Here is a 12,430-nt window from a genome sequence, read left to right on the forward strand (position 1 = left end):
ACGCAATTATATCAAGAATTTCATTGCAATCTGGACCAACAAACTAGGCGACCAACTACTACGACTATCTACACCGATGCATCGCTAGCTACCAATGACGGTCTGGGTGGAATCGGTCTATTTAGTCGCGAGTGAAACATTAAGACAGCAGTCTCTGTCACGAAGGCCACGATATCTCCCGCCTATACATAACGCGCTCACTATTACGCAGCCATACCGGGGTAATATCATTGTACCGATTCGCAATCTGCGTTGGGTAAACTTTTAGCTCATGCCTCGACTGACTGGCTGACATTCAGTATTAAACGCATCATGGAAATAAACCTCAATATTCTACTGATGTGGTGTCCGTCCCATTGCGGAATCGAGGGCAACGAGGAAGCAGACACCCTAGCTAAGAGGGCATAGATTACCAGGGTTTACGATACAACGCTATTTCTCCCATTCTCCAAGTCGACACTGCAACGCTTATATCAAACCGCTTTTCGCAATGCCTATACGACAGCCTGGCGCACAACGCCAGAAGCTAAGGTCCAAACGTTTCTTCCGGATTTCTTTAAACCACAGACCACCACTTACCTTGAACAGCGAGCTCGTTGAGTATTATTGCACTTGTTTCTTTGTCGCCGCTTTCCCACAAGACAACTCATACATCGATTCCATGACAAAACCATCTCACCGCTCTGCACGAGTTGCCATGTTGTTGTAGATACCGACCATATCGTTCTGCACTGTCAAAACTTCCTACCTCTACATAGAGCCATACAACACAGTTTGCAGATTACTATGCCTTATACCATAAATCATGTCCGACACGCCGTTTACGATGGGAACTTGATTCTCCTAAATGCTTTTCTGGATGCTTTGAAACTCTATTGCGTATTAAACAAGAGATATCCCTTCAATAAATGATTGACGACATTATTTACTTAAGCAGATGCAGTGTAAAAGGCTCTCTACAAAAGCAGTGCTTCCATGTCGCAGATCTCAGTTATCGGCAGGATTCGACGTCTTTAGTCCACAGCCAGCCGAAATACCTCCGCACTCGAAGCTTCTTACACCGCTTGATAATTCGATTACCTTTCCTGAGAACACATACGGACGAATTTCGTGCAAACAAGCTCTAATGGAGACGGGGATCCATATTGCTGCCGGGGTAATAGATGCTGACTTCCGGGGCAATATAGCTGTTCCTCTTTATAATCTCTCGGCGGCAACAGCTCACATCAGTCAACACCAAGCTATTGCTCAACTCATTTGCACAGTCATGCCAGAAAACCTTGCTATTGCCGAAGTAGACTCCCTCGACTGCACATACCGTAATGATAAAGGCTTCGGCTCATCAGGCAAATAAGACTAATGCTCTACCGCACTACTAACAAATATATCTGTATATGTAACAACGATCAAAATCCGAATTTGTAGTTTTCATTTTTTTAACAAAGCCTGTAAACACTGTGGGTGAGAGGACTATTGTGTCCCATACACCGTCTGTGAATAAATAAATAAAAAGATGAAGTGGAAAAGATCTGGAATATTAAAATTAAAAGATGCGCCTTTGATTAAGCTTTACCAATTAATAAAAATTGGTCCGAAGGATGAAGACTATTCTTCGAGATTCAAGAGACAGATATTCAGTCTGAAAAATCCTCCAGGCGTATTTACCGCAGTTATTCACTAACGTAACGGCTTGGGTTCCCAGGGCGCGTGAAATTGTCACCAAGAAAGGACTCGACATCACTACGTCCGTACCGTACCATCGACATTGCAAAATGTAAAAGATAATGTCTCAAAATCGTCCGCTAGAACTTACAAGAACGTTCAAATAGCGGCTGAAAGGGACTTGACGAACATTAATAACGAAGCAGTCCAAGACGATATTGACGCGTTGAGACCTATGGTTAATGTTCGAAATCGCAAACAAGTTCGAAATACGAAGTACCTAATCAACCAGAAGAAAATGATCTGTAATGACCCTCTGCATGGTGGCGGTGATAATGTTGAAAAGTACGGTATTTAACGAATTCATTCGATAGATAGATTTTACGAACAATTGAACCATCGTATTTGGCCACCCCGAAGCCGTTACGTTAGTCAATCGTCTATTAGAGATTTCGAATGACGACGAAGAAACGGAACAGGCTATTTATAGCGATACTACCTTTAAATTGGGTAACTTTTTCGTAACCATCGTTGTTATGATAAACACGATGCTCGTCGAACATCCCATTGTCCCGATTTTCTGATACACCCAGTCAAATCTCTAGGAGTCCACGAGCGCTTTGGCGCGATTTCGTGGCGAAAGAATAAAATTTGACGAATTTGGATCAAACTGCCCCATTTTTTCGAATAGAGAAACGGCTATCACTCAAGCCATAGTGGCCACTTCTCAAATGGGTGAAACGAATTTAATCGTTTGCCACAATCACTTGAAGAAAAATGAACAGCGGTGGCTAGATCAAGCAAAAACCACGAATGCGAAACAAGAGAGGACTTTGATGAAAAATACGGAGAATATTATCCGACTTGGCCACCAGAAACGGTGAAATATTTTGACAATCACCTGAAGGTTGATTTGAAAACAAGGGCGATTGTAACATAAAATAATGGACTTATTGCATTTAGCCGTTACATTAAAAGTTCTTAGCTCTCGTTAGATATATTTCAAAAATCCTAATTATTATTCCGTGGAATTCAGTTTATTTTTCTCCAGGGAGTGTTTCCGCATGTGGGGTAGTTTACGAAGCTCGCGCGGGACGTGAGTGGAGTAATTGACTCCATATTCCACCATTCCCTAAGATTCCCATTGTGTGTAGGGGAGTGATGACTCCGTATGCCTAGGGGTCCCGCTTCCCGCTTCCTCGCACCGAAGTCGTTCACTACTGTCCGCTTAAAGCGATAGCTGCTGCTGTCTTTTCCCCCCTTGCGTAAAAAGTAATGCCATTGTATTTTAAAGTATTTCTACCGTAAAATGAAGGTCACATGTGGCCATCTCCTTATCTTTCCTTAACCCCGCGAATACTTGTTCTTTCTTTAACTTTTCTAAATATGGTTTGCCAGCGGATTTATAAATGTATCCCACATGTTGAAAAGTGTCGCGTATGTTTCCCAAATGTGGAAGGTGTACCGATGTTTCCCAAATGTTGAAGGTGTACCGATGATAGTGTGTTCCCCATATGCCACGAGATTTTCCACGTGTGTGTCCCAGGTGTAAGGGGTGTGACCCCTTCACCAATTGGGTAATAAAAGGTCAGCCAATTGCCGACGATTTGGTATTGAAAACAATGACGCCAATGACGCTCCGTTGATGGACAGGAGGCTCGAACAAAACTAAGCTGCAGAGCCGATAACCCTAAGTTTTTCTTAAGCCATGCTTGGAACTTGACTTCTACTCGGAGCTGAAACCTTGCCTACGACGATCGCGTCAAATGACATAACTTTTGCCCTAAGTGGTATAATATCAGTTGTGCTCGCTCTCCGGCTAAACTTAGATGCGGACTCGCGTAAAAATCTAACTCGCTGAGTCAGTCGATCCGACCGTGCGTCGCGTCGGCCCAAGCTGTTGTGTGGGCAGGTAGCGCTGGTGCGTGAGCGTGTGATCCACCTGCGTCCAACAAGATCTCCCATGAGTGCGCTGCCACAATGAACCAAGACAAGTGTACGATGACGAGGTATAAAAACCGCTGACTTTTAATGTAAATATTGTGGGAATTGATGTATGGGAAATTGTTTATGTTGCGTTTTTTATTTTATGTTTGAGTGTTTAATTACTGTTTGTTTCGCCCTATTAAACCCTGGTATAACCATTTAAATCTAAATTTCATGATAGTTGTAAGCTTACCGTTTTCTAGACCAGATGCTACGCTATCTCCAATAGTGAATGATACGCGTTTCACCCGGGACGAACTTAATTGTAACGGCAGAATAGGTAAGTTAGCCATAGTGCGATCAACCCTTTATTGCGAATAGAAGGGTGCGTGTAAAAGTCACGTAAGTTACGTTACACGATCGCCAAACGCTACCAAAGCTAGGTTCGCGATCTTTCGTAAAACGCCACCGACGAATAACCCCTGTGAGATCTACAACAGAAAAACAAAACACGCGTTCGAAGGGGAACAGAAACAGATCGACGACGCCGTTATGGTATTCGAAAATTTGCAGAGCATCGATCTAAACGACTACGATCGCGCCGTCGATGGCCAAGGAGAATACCACTTGAAGCCGGGGTTTGAAGTTTACGACGGAGAGAGATACGGGTAGATGGTCCCAGAAATTACTGGCTTCAGTTTGTGTGAGACAAAATTTAGTAACACTCGTTACCAATCCGTTGGCTTACGTGGTCAGAGATCCCAGTAAGAACGAATACCACGTTGTAAACCCCAGTAACAAGAAAAAGCCTCGCGTGTTGGCGGTAGAAATGATTAGATATAAGAGCGCCATTGTCGAAAAGATTCCGAACGTTCCGTTTCTCACGACGATTACGAGAAAGAAAGGTTCCGGGGAAAAAGAACTTTAAGAATAGCAAACCGGACGGAAAACGAAGGTTCGAGGAGATCGATTCTTATATACCGTCACAAGACTCCATCGTTGGCGCTCTAAGTCAATAGTCGACACCTTTGGAAGAAGACTTTGAATCTAACGACGGGAGTGATGGTTTGTTGGCGCCTATGGAAGCCACAGATTTTGGGCTACCTTTGGCTACTCCAAGGTTAAACCGGGGGAAAAGAACCCTAGGAAGTATTTTCATTTTCTTAAATTATTTAAGTTCATAAATGTTTCGGTGGCTGAGGGTGGTTCGCTAAAATGTTAGGTTAATTGGAACAATAGCCCCGCCACTCCCTTTGTTCCCCTTTCCCGACCCTTTGCTATTATGACTCTTTTGTTACGATAGAAAAGGAATTTCAGTTTCACAACCAGTGGACCACGGCATTTTATGAAATTGCAGTCTGATCTACATTATATGGTGTCTAACTTTTCTAACAACGCCAATGATTCCTTGGGTTTTGTGGCACTTATGGACTCTTTGGTCTATAGCTAGTTGTATTTGGTATACTGAAACGGGATTTATTACAACCGTCAGAGGTGTATTTGTACCACATGACAGTGGCGTACTCGGGAGGTACGTGCCCCCCAAAACATTTGTGTACAGCTTGTACCATATTTTTCAATAGCATGCCTATCTCACGCAAGAGGCTCTTAGGCCCAGTTCTTAATATATTACTGATACACATTAAAGCGGGACTTATTTTTTCAATTTTATTTAATATTAAAGTGTTTACATGTACCACTCTCATTATTTCAATGAAACAAAGTTCCTAAACCAAATAAAATATCAAACATGAAATTTAAATATCTGAAATCTTACGATTTGTGAGCAGGTAATAAACTTCTAAATTTCAGTTTCTAAACAACCCCTCAGATATATGATCAAAGACGGCTACCCTTTAGACATAAATTTAGGATCGTCCGATGTAACGACGCATGCGCGTGAAAATATTCTTTATCTTATTACTTTTAGTTCAGGTTTCGAGTTATAATTCACAATGGACGAAGAGGGTGTAGTTGACTTTGAGATCGTTAGTTATAATTTTCGTTTTTCTACAATTTAGTTTATTATTGAAACTTTTTAACTTTTTTTTGTTCAGATAAATGATCCGGTATACACGGTTCCGATTCTCGATGGGTTTGTATTACGCAACCAGCGAATGGCGAGGCGAAGAGAAGGGAATCTCTGTTCTGTGAGCTGCAATTGACGCTTAAAAAGAGCATGGTGTATATGAAAGCCACATATCCACAAGTATGTTTTTTAATTAAATACGTTATTGTCAATAAACAGGAAAAAGTGTGGTACAGGTCAGTTCACGTGTCAGATTTGCTGTTTCATTAACAGAAGAGTAGAGAGATTAGTTCAATTGAATCGTTTTCATTTTTCTGACCAAAGTTCAGGTAGTTCCTTCCTTCCCATAAGAGAGAAGTACGTCCTCAAAAGATTTTCACTTCATAGGGTATCGTGGGGTTTCACTACCGGGGAGGTATCGTGGGGTATCGCGTTAGAGAATTAGGACCGGACTGTCAGTGGACCATAGGGTATCAATTCTTCGTAAGACAACGTGGAGTGTAAGACCCTTGATTTTTATGGGGTATCGTGGTATAGTTTTTTTCGCATGGAAAACCGGTGCGGTATCGAGTTTTTGACTAGATATATGAACGGGACACCGTGATTTTCTTAATGTCCAGATGACTATAATCTTGTACAGATAGTAAAATGAAACGTGCGAAGTTCGGAAAATAAGTATAAAAAGAACGTACTCCTCACAAGTAAACCCTCAGTTCATTTTGGTCATCACCAAACTTAAGAAAACGTTAAAAAATGTAAGTAGAACGTTCTTTTCCGCTTGCGCTACCGAGAGTTAAAATAAATAAGTTGCGTCTATTGAATAGGTCCAACGATTTTTCATGCGCAAATGAAGTAAATTTCCTTAGAGCTGAAAACAAATATATAATTAAAGAACTGGGGTTTCTAGTCTGGGAAACTGACGAAAATGATGTTTTCACGTTTAAACCTCCGTTTCCGTATAGTGAGTTAAGTGTCAAAGACAAAAGACTGTTCGTGGATCTCTAGAAGTTTATGTGGAATTCAATGGAATGAGGAAGACTATGATATCGAAGATTTGGGTCATATACGGGCACGTATTTCACTTAAGGCGGAAACCTATATATATATATATATATATATATTAATTAATTAAAATAATTAATTTAAATAATGCACAATTCATGTCATAATGGTAGTGATACTTGCAAGACAATGGACAACGCACTAACGATAATTTGTTTAATTTGGGACACCCGAAATCTTCTACGTTGATAACACTAGAGATAAGTGAGTGCGTCTACCGATAAGGGGGCACCTGCGGGCGGGGGAAACGGGGGTGAAACGGGCCCCTATAGGGGCCCCCCTTTTGCGTACATTTTCGACAGGTCAAAAGGTTAGGTCAATAGGTTAGATGATTTACGATGTTATACCACCTCATAAAACCTAGGTGGTAACCCCCCCATTGTGGGTCAATAGGTTATCTGCCCCTATTCGACAGGAGGTGTGGATAACGATGTTATGCAAACAGCTATAAACCGTTAAATAGGGTGGAAGGGGCCCCTGTAGGGGCCCCCATTTTGCGTACATTTTCGGCGGGTCAAAAGGTTAGCTGTTTTACGAGGTTGATTTACGATGTTACCCTAGGTGGTAACCCAATTTAGGTCAAAAGGTTAGATGATTTACGATGTTATAACCCATAAAACCCGGGTTATAACCCATAAAACCCAGGTGCTAACCCATTATAGATCAATAGGTTATCTGCCCCTATGGTGGTGACACGATGTTATGCAAACAGCCTACCCGTCATAGTGAATGTCACCCCCCTGTCTTTCAAAGGGTTTTCGCCGACAAACACTTTCGGGCCCCTAAGGGTAGCGTAAAATAGCGGGCGGTCATCGGTAAAAGTGTTTTGGAAAAAAAGAGCAGAGTGTATACAAATTATAAGGTTTTATTTATACATTCAAAGTTACAGTTAAGCGGATGAAAAACGCTTAAAGATAAAACAATTTATTTTTAATATATTTATGGTTGGTAGATACCATATTAAACAAATTGTAAAAGTTAAATACACAAAACATATTTTGGTTGGCCACTGTTTCTTTAAAATCGTCAATAATTTTAAATGCTGTTACGTAATTGGACGCGTAGCGGACAACGGTATCATACCTTTCATGTTCATCCGATAGAAATAAATTGTTGGGTGCACATGGTTCTTTATACAATATTTCGTAAATTTTACGATAATTATCGGTTATAACGTAACCCATTAATTCAAAGAGTTTTTGGTTCACTTTAAGGAGTTGAATGTGCGAATTAATGAAATATTTGAGTCTGTCCAATTCTCGAGTTTCCGGCGCTTTGATTACGACCGACGCTTCGGATATCGTACTTTGCAAGGTTAATTCTTTTTGGTCAGACATGGCGGCGGTCACTAGCGCATCAGATAGCGGGAACGGTGATCGAAAGGGCAACCGTTGGGGATCATTTATTTGTTCCCAGTGGCCGTATAAATCATCCCAGGCGCGCGAAGACATTTCAAAGACCTGGTGTGTGATTTTATTGCATAGAGATACAGATATATCGAGCTCAGACGTAAAACCCGTAGTAACGAAAAGCTCGGATGAAAGTGAATACCGAGGGTTAACTTTCCGCTGAGTCGGATCAAATTTAGACATTTTAGTAGGCGCTGGAACGTTATCTACACAGCTTCGTTTAGACATGAGGCTCGAGAAACGGTTTGTAGTGTACTGCCGATGGATGACGGGGATGAATCCCTTATATAGCGATAATAATTTGATGACGTAATCAGGATGACGTAATGGGTTGACTCAATGACTCACGCGATTAGTCAAATTTTGCGGTGTTATGTGTATAGCGACGGCCATATTGGTAAACCAAAGAGATAGAAATTCTACAAGTCCCATTAAAAGTAAAATCAACGCGATTAGTAATGCGTTTTTAGGATTGTTCGCGATAAGGCGAGTAACGGGAAAGGCGGGATCGTCCCTATTCGGTAGGGCTGGTGGAATCATCTGACATGATGTTATGCAAACAGCCAGTAGCTATAAACCCGAGTAATGGGCCCCCTACGGCATCTGTCAAACACTTTTTTCCACGTGCGAGTGGTGTTATGAAATAAATCCAAATAGTTCAATGGGTCGAGCCCTTTGTGTATCTATTCATAACTATTTTCACCGACAAACACTTTCCCCGTGTAACATTATTTTCAAACACTTTTACGATGCGCAAAGCTATCCGTCTTACGGAATATCGGCCCTAAGGGGTAAAGGGTAGTTAGAGGATGGCCCTTGCCTCCAGCGCGTAAAATAGACACAGCGGGTGTCCCCTCTCGCTAGCTAAAAGTGTCGTTTTTACATCAGGTGTGGATTCTTCGCGCTAAAATGGTTATAACAAACGATTGTTCCCACCAAAAATGTAAAATCCATCTCCGCTGTTCTCGGATGAGGACGTAGCCATTTAAGTTTTTATCAATTTTTATATTTTTAGCTTGGCGATGTATTCCAAAATTAAATGGTAACCAGTATGCGTTACAATTTCAAGATGCAAGATACTCGAGAATGGTAAAATAGTCTATATTTAAAGTTAAAATGCGAAAACTATATTTGTATAGTCGAAATTTATTTTAACGTATTAAAATAAAAATTCATCTTTCTGACAAGAGTCTTACCCATCATACATACACCATCTAATCTGGAATCTATGTTTAACAATTGGAGGAATTCGTGTTTACGATAGGCTCTTTTTTAACGTAACTTAGTACATTAATTGAGTATTTTGAAATATTTTAATATCGGAATTTTTTTTGATGTATTAAAAGTAGAGTTAAGATGCTTTTATAGTATTTTCTATGTATTAGCATATCTGAACTTGCGGTTCAATTTTGGGCGCATGGACCACTTACACGCTAATGATATTCAAATGAAGTTTAAAAATATTTCCATTTGAACGAGTCCCTCTTTTTATATCAGCAAAGTACTGAACGATTCTATCTTATGGATTTAAATAGTTCTAACAATAGTACAACTACAACATTTGAGAAAGACACTTTTCCCATTGTGAAAGTGGAATACAAAATAAGAATCACTTCAATTTAAAACGCACTTTAAATTTAAGTATAGACTATTTTACCATTCTCGAGTAACTCTTTTTTTCTTTAAAAGCTGAAGAAATATTAGAAACGACATCAGTGATCAATTAATTGTTTCCGAGTATGACAGACGATTTTTGATATTAAAGAGTCATTTTTCAAAAGTAAGATTGTTTTCGGTTATTTTTTTTTAAAGCTAGCTTAGAAATCACATTATTTTTATATATAATTATTTAGTTGTAATGTTAATTCTTAATTACTGGTAGCCTTCACTAGAAACTATTATAAGAATTATATATGAATTTATAACCAAGCGTGTATTTACCACTAGTGAATGCAATATCAGTCGAAGAATTGAAGAAAGACGGAATCACGTCATTATTAAGAACTGGTGACTACTTCTGTATATATTGTGACGGTTCAGTTTTTCATGTTCCAACTGTCGGACGGCTAGTATGGTACTGTGACGGATACTCAATCTGTTTGAAGTACCGTTAAGCTGTTTATTTCCAATCAAAAAGAATTCTAAGTATAAGAATTCCTCCAGGTGTATTAAAAGCGTTACCACGCATATACTTGTGTTTAAATTGTGATATGTTGGGCACTAAGAGAGCAGCCAATTTGTCATATTGCGAAGTAACTGGTGGATGTTGTGTATTTCCAAAAATTAAAAAATAATAATAGTATGTGTGTGTTTTTCTATTATTTTTCCACCTATATTTGGCGTATTGAAAGCTATTTTAACGTATTGAACGCAGAGTCAGGGGTTTTTATAGTATTTTACTACCTATATTTACATTTTGGAAAGCTATTTAAACGTATTGAGCGTACAGAGTATTTTGCATTATTTATGGTAATAAAAGGTAATTATTGTAGAAAATAAAAGATATTTTAATTAAAACATTTCGGTGATCTATTCCAAAATTAAATGGTAACCCCGTATGCGTAACAATTTCAATATGCAAGATACTCGAGAATGGTAAAATAGTCTATATTTAAAGTTAAAATGCGAAAACTATATTTGTAGTGTTCAATTTAAAAGAAAATTACTTCAGCTTTTAAATAAGATTTTTTTTCTGTATCTACCCTATATCATTTACATATTATTTTTTTATTCTAATTTAACCATAACTTTAAAAACGTTGCACGTCTGAATAGCTGTGTAGAGTACGATTAACAGAGATAAATATTTCTGGGTTCAGTTAATGTGATGATTCGAGTGAAAAATTTGAATATGTTAAAGTTATTGGATTGAAGGAAACTTCAGTGTTTTCAGAGTGATAATTAAGGGAAGTTGCCGTACAATATAGTTGAAAATTATCTTTTTAAGTCTGTGTCCACCCATTGATTATGTTAGGAAGTGAAAAAATTTCATTTAGCAAGCTTTTCTTCAATTTCGGTATCCACCCTGTATCATTTAAAAGCTCAAGCATTGTTTTTATCAAGTTAATTTCAAAAATATCTTAAAACAAGCTTCCCTAAGTCTGACTAGCTCTGTAGGGTAATAATAAAATAGCTAAATATTTTTTGGGTTTAATACTTGTGATGCTTAGTGAAAATTTTCCATATATTACAGTATTAGGTTGGCTAATTATTTTTTTCACCTGCTACCATTCTCAACGGGTGAACATAGAATAACAAAGATAATTGTCCAATATATTTAAAGCCAACTTTCCTTACATTTCTCTATGAAAACACTGAAGCTTCTTTCAATGCGATAACTTTATTACATGCATTTTTTTTCCAGAATTACAATTATTGAATCGAAAAACAAGTTGGCAAGCCAAAATATACCTCTCCTCGGAAGAATTGTCCCTAGTGGTATTAATTTCTCGAGATAACCTTTAAAGATATATCTCCGCAATTTAGAGTTATTTGTTAAAAATATTAACCCATTTCTATCCCGCCCGGTATAAAATTTTAATTATAATTAAAATAATTGAGACGAAACGACCAATTTTAATTTATTCAGAATATCATAAGTTAAGTAGTTACAACAGTAAGTTAGACGTACTATAACAATGCACAATTGAATTAAACCCTTTTACAGAACAAGTTTATCAGTTAAATATAATACGAAGCAAATTTTAATGAAAGAAATATCTACAGAGGCTTTTTGGAATTACTCGCTTACGAAATACTTGCCGCATCTTTAACGCTCATTTTATTTCAACACTCGCCCTTGATGAAGATACCGTAGATATCTGGTAGTGGACGACTCGTTCACTTCCTGTTGACGTTGTTACGCATACCACATGAAAAAGACCAATGCCGTCCAATTTCCAATATCATATAATGACTCGCACACCCAAGAAATCGTAGATATAAAAATATCCACACCAAATGTATTTACAAGAAGCAAAAACCTTACCATCAACAAAGCACAGAGAGCCAATTTACTAACCGCCAGCTCTTAAAGCAATTAACGTTAAATTATCTCCTTTGAATTAACAGAACTATATATAGGTCGTTAAGAAAGTGGACCACCCACAGGGTCTACCCTTTAACCCTCTAATCTCGGCTGACTGCGCTAAAACAAGATTTAACCTTTAAAAAATACCAGATTAGGCCTTCATAAATTCATTAATAAAAAAAGACTTTATTACCTATTATGCTTACGATGCCTGTCTTAATTTCAGTGAATCTAAGCAGCTATCGGTGGTTCTGTGGTAGAGCGCTCGACTGCCAAGCCGAATGGTCTGGGTTCGAAACCTGGGTGGCGCATT

At 38.7% G+C, this 12,430-nt stretch overlaps 1 protein-coding gene across 1 annotated transcript; it reads left to right on the forward strand.

The window, feature by feature from the left end:
- Nucleotides 1-786: 786 nt before the first annotated feature.
- LOC149941409 (uncharacterized) lies at nucleotides 787-1,354 on the forward strand. The gene is made up of 2 exons (XM_090179464.1): nucleotides 787-879; nucleotides 938-1,354. Exons 1-2 carry the CDS (start codon nucleotides 787-789, stop codon nucleotides 1,352-1,354), a joined length of 510 nt encoding a protein of 169 aa, XP_090035590.1.
- The last annotated feature ends 11,076 nt before the right edge of the window (nucleotides 1,355-12,430 follow it).

This window comes from Leiobunum rupestre, chromosome 6 (assembly GCF_980474605.1).
Source record: "Leiobunum rupestre chromosome 6, qqLeiRupe1.1.hap1, whole genome shotgun sequence".
NCBI lineage: Eukaryota > Metazoa > Arthropoda > Arachnida > Opiliones > Sclerosomatidae > Leiobunum > Leiobunum rupestre.

Coding starts and splice junctions, on each gene's coding strand:
- LOC149941409 (XM_090179464.1), top strand. CDS start 787: ATGCCTTATACCATAAATCATGTCCGACACGCCGTTTACGATGGGAAC. Junction 880..937: donor ATGCTTTGAAACTCTATTGC/GTATTAAACAAG, acceptor TTACTTAAGCAG/ATGCAGTGTAAAAGGCTCTC.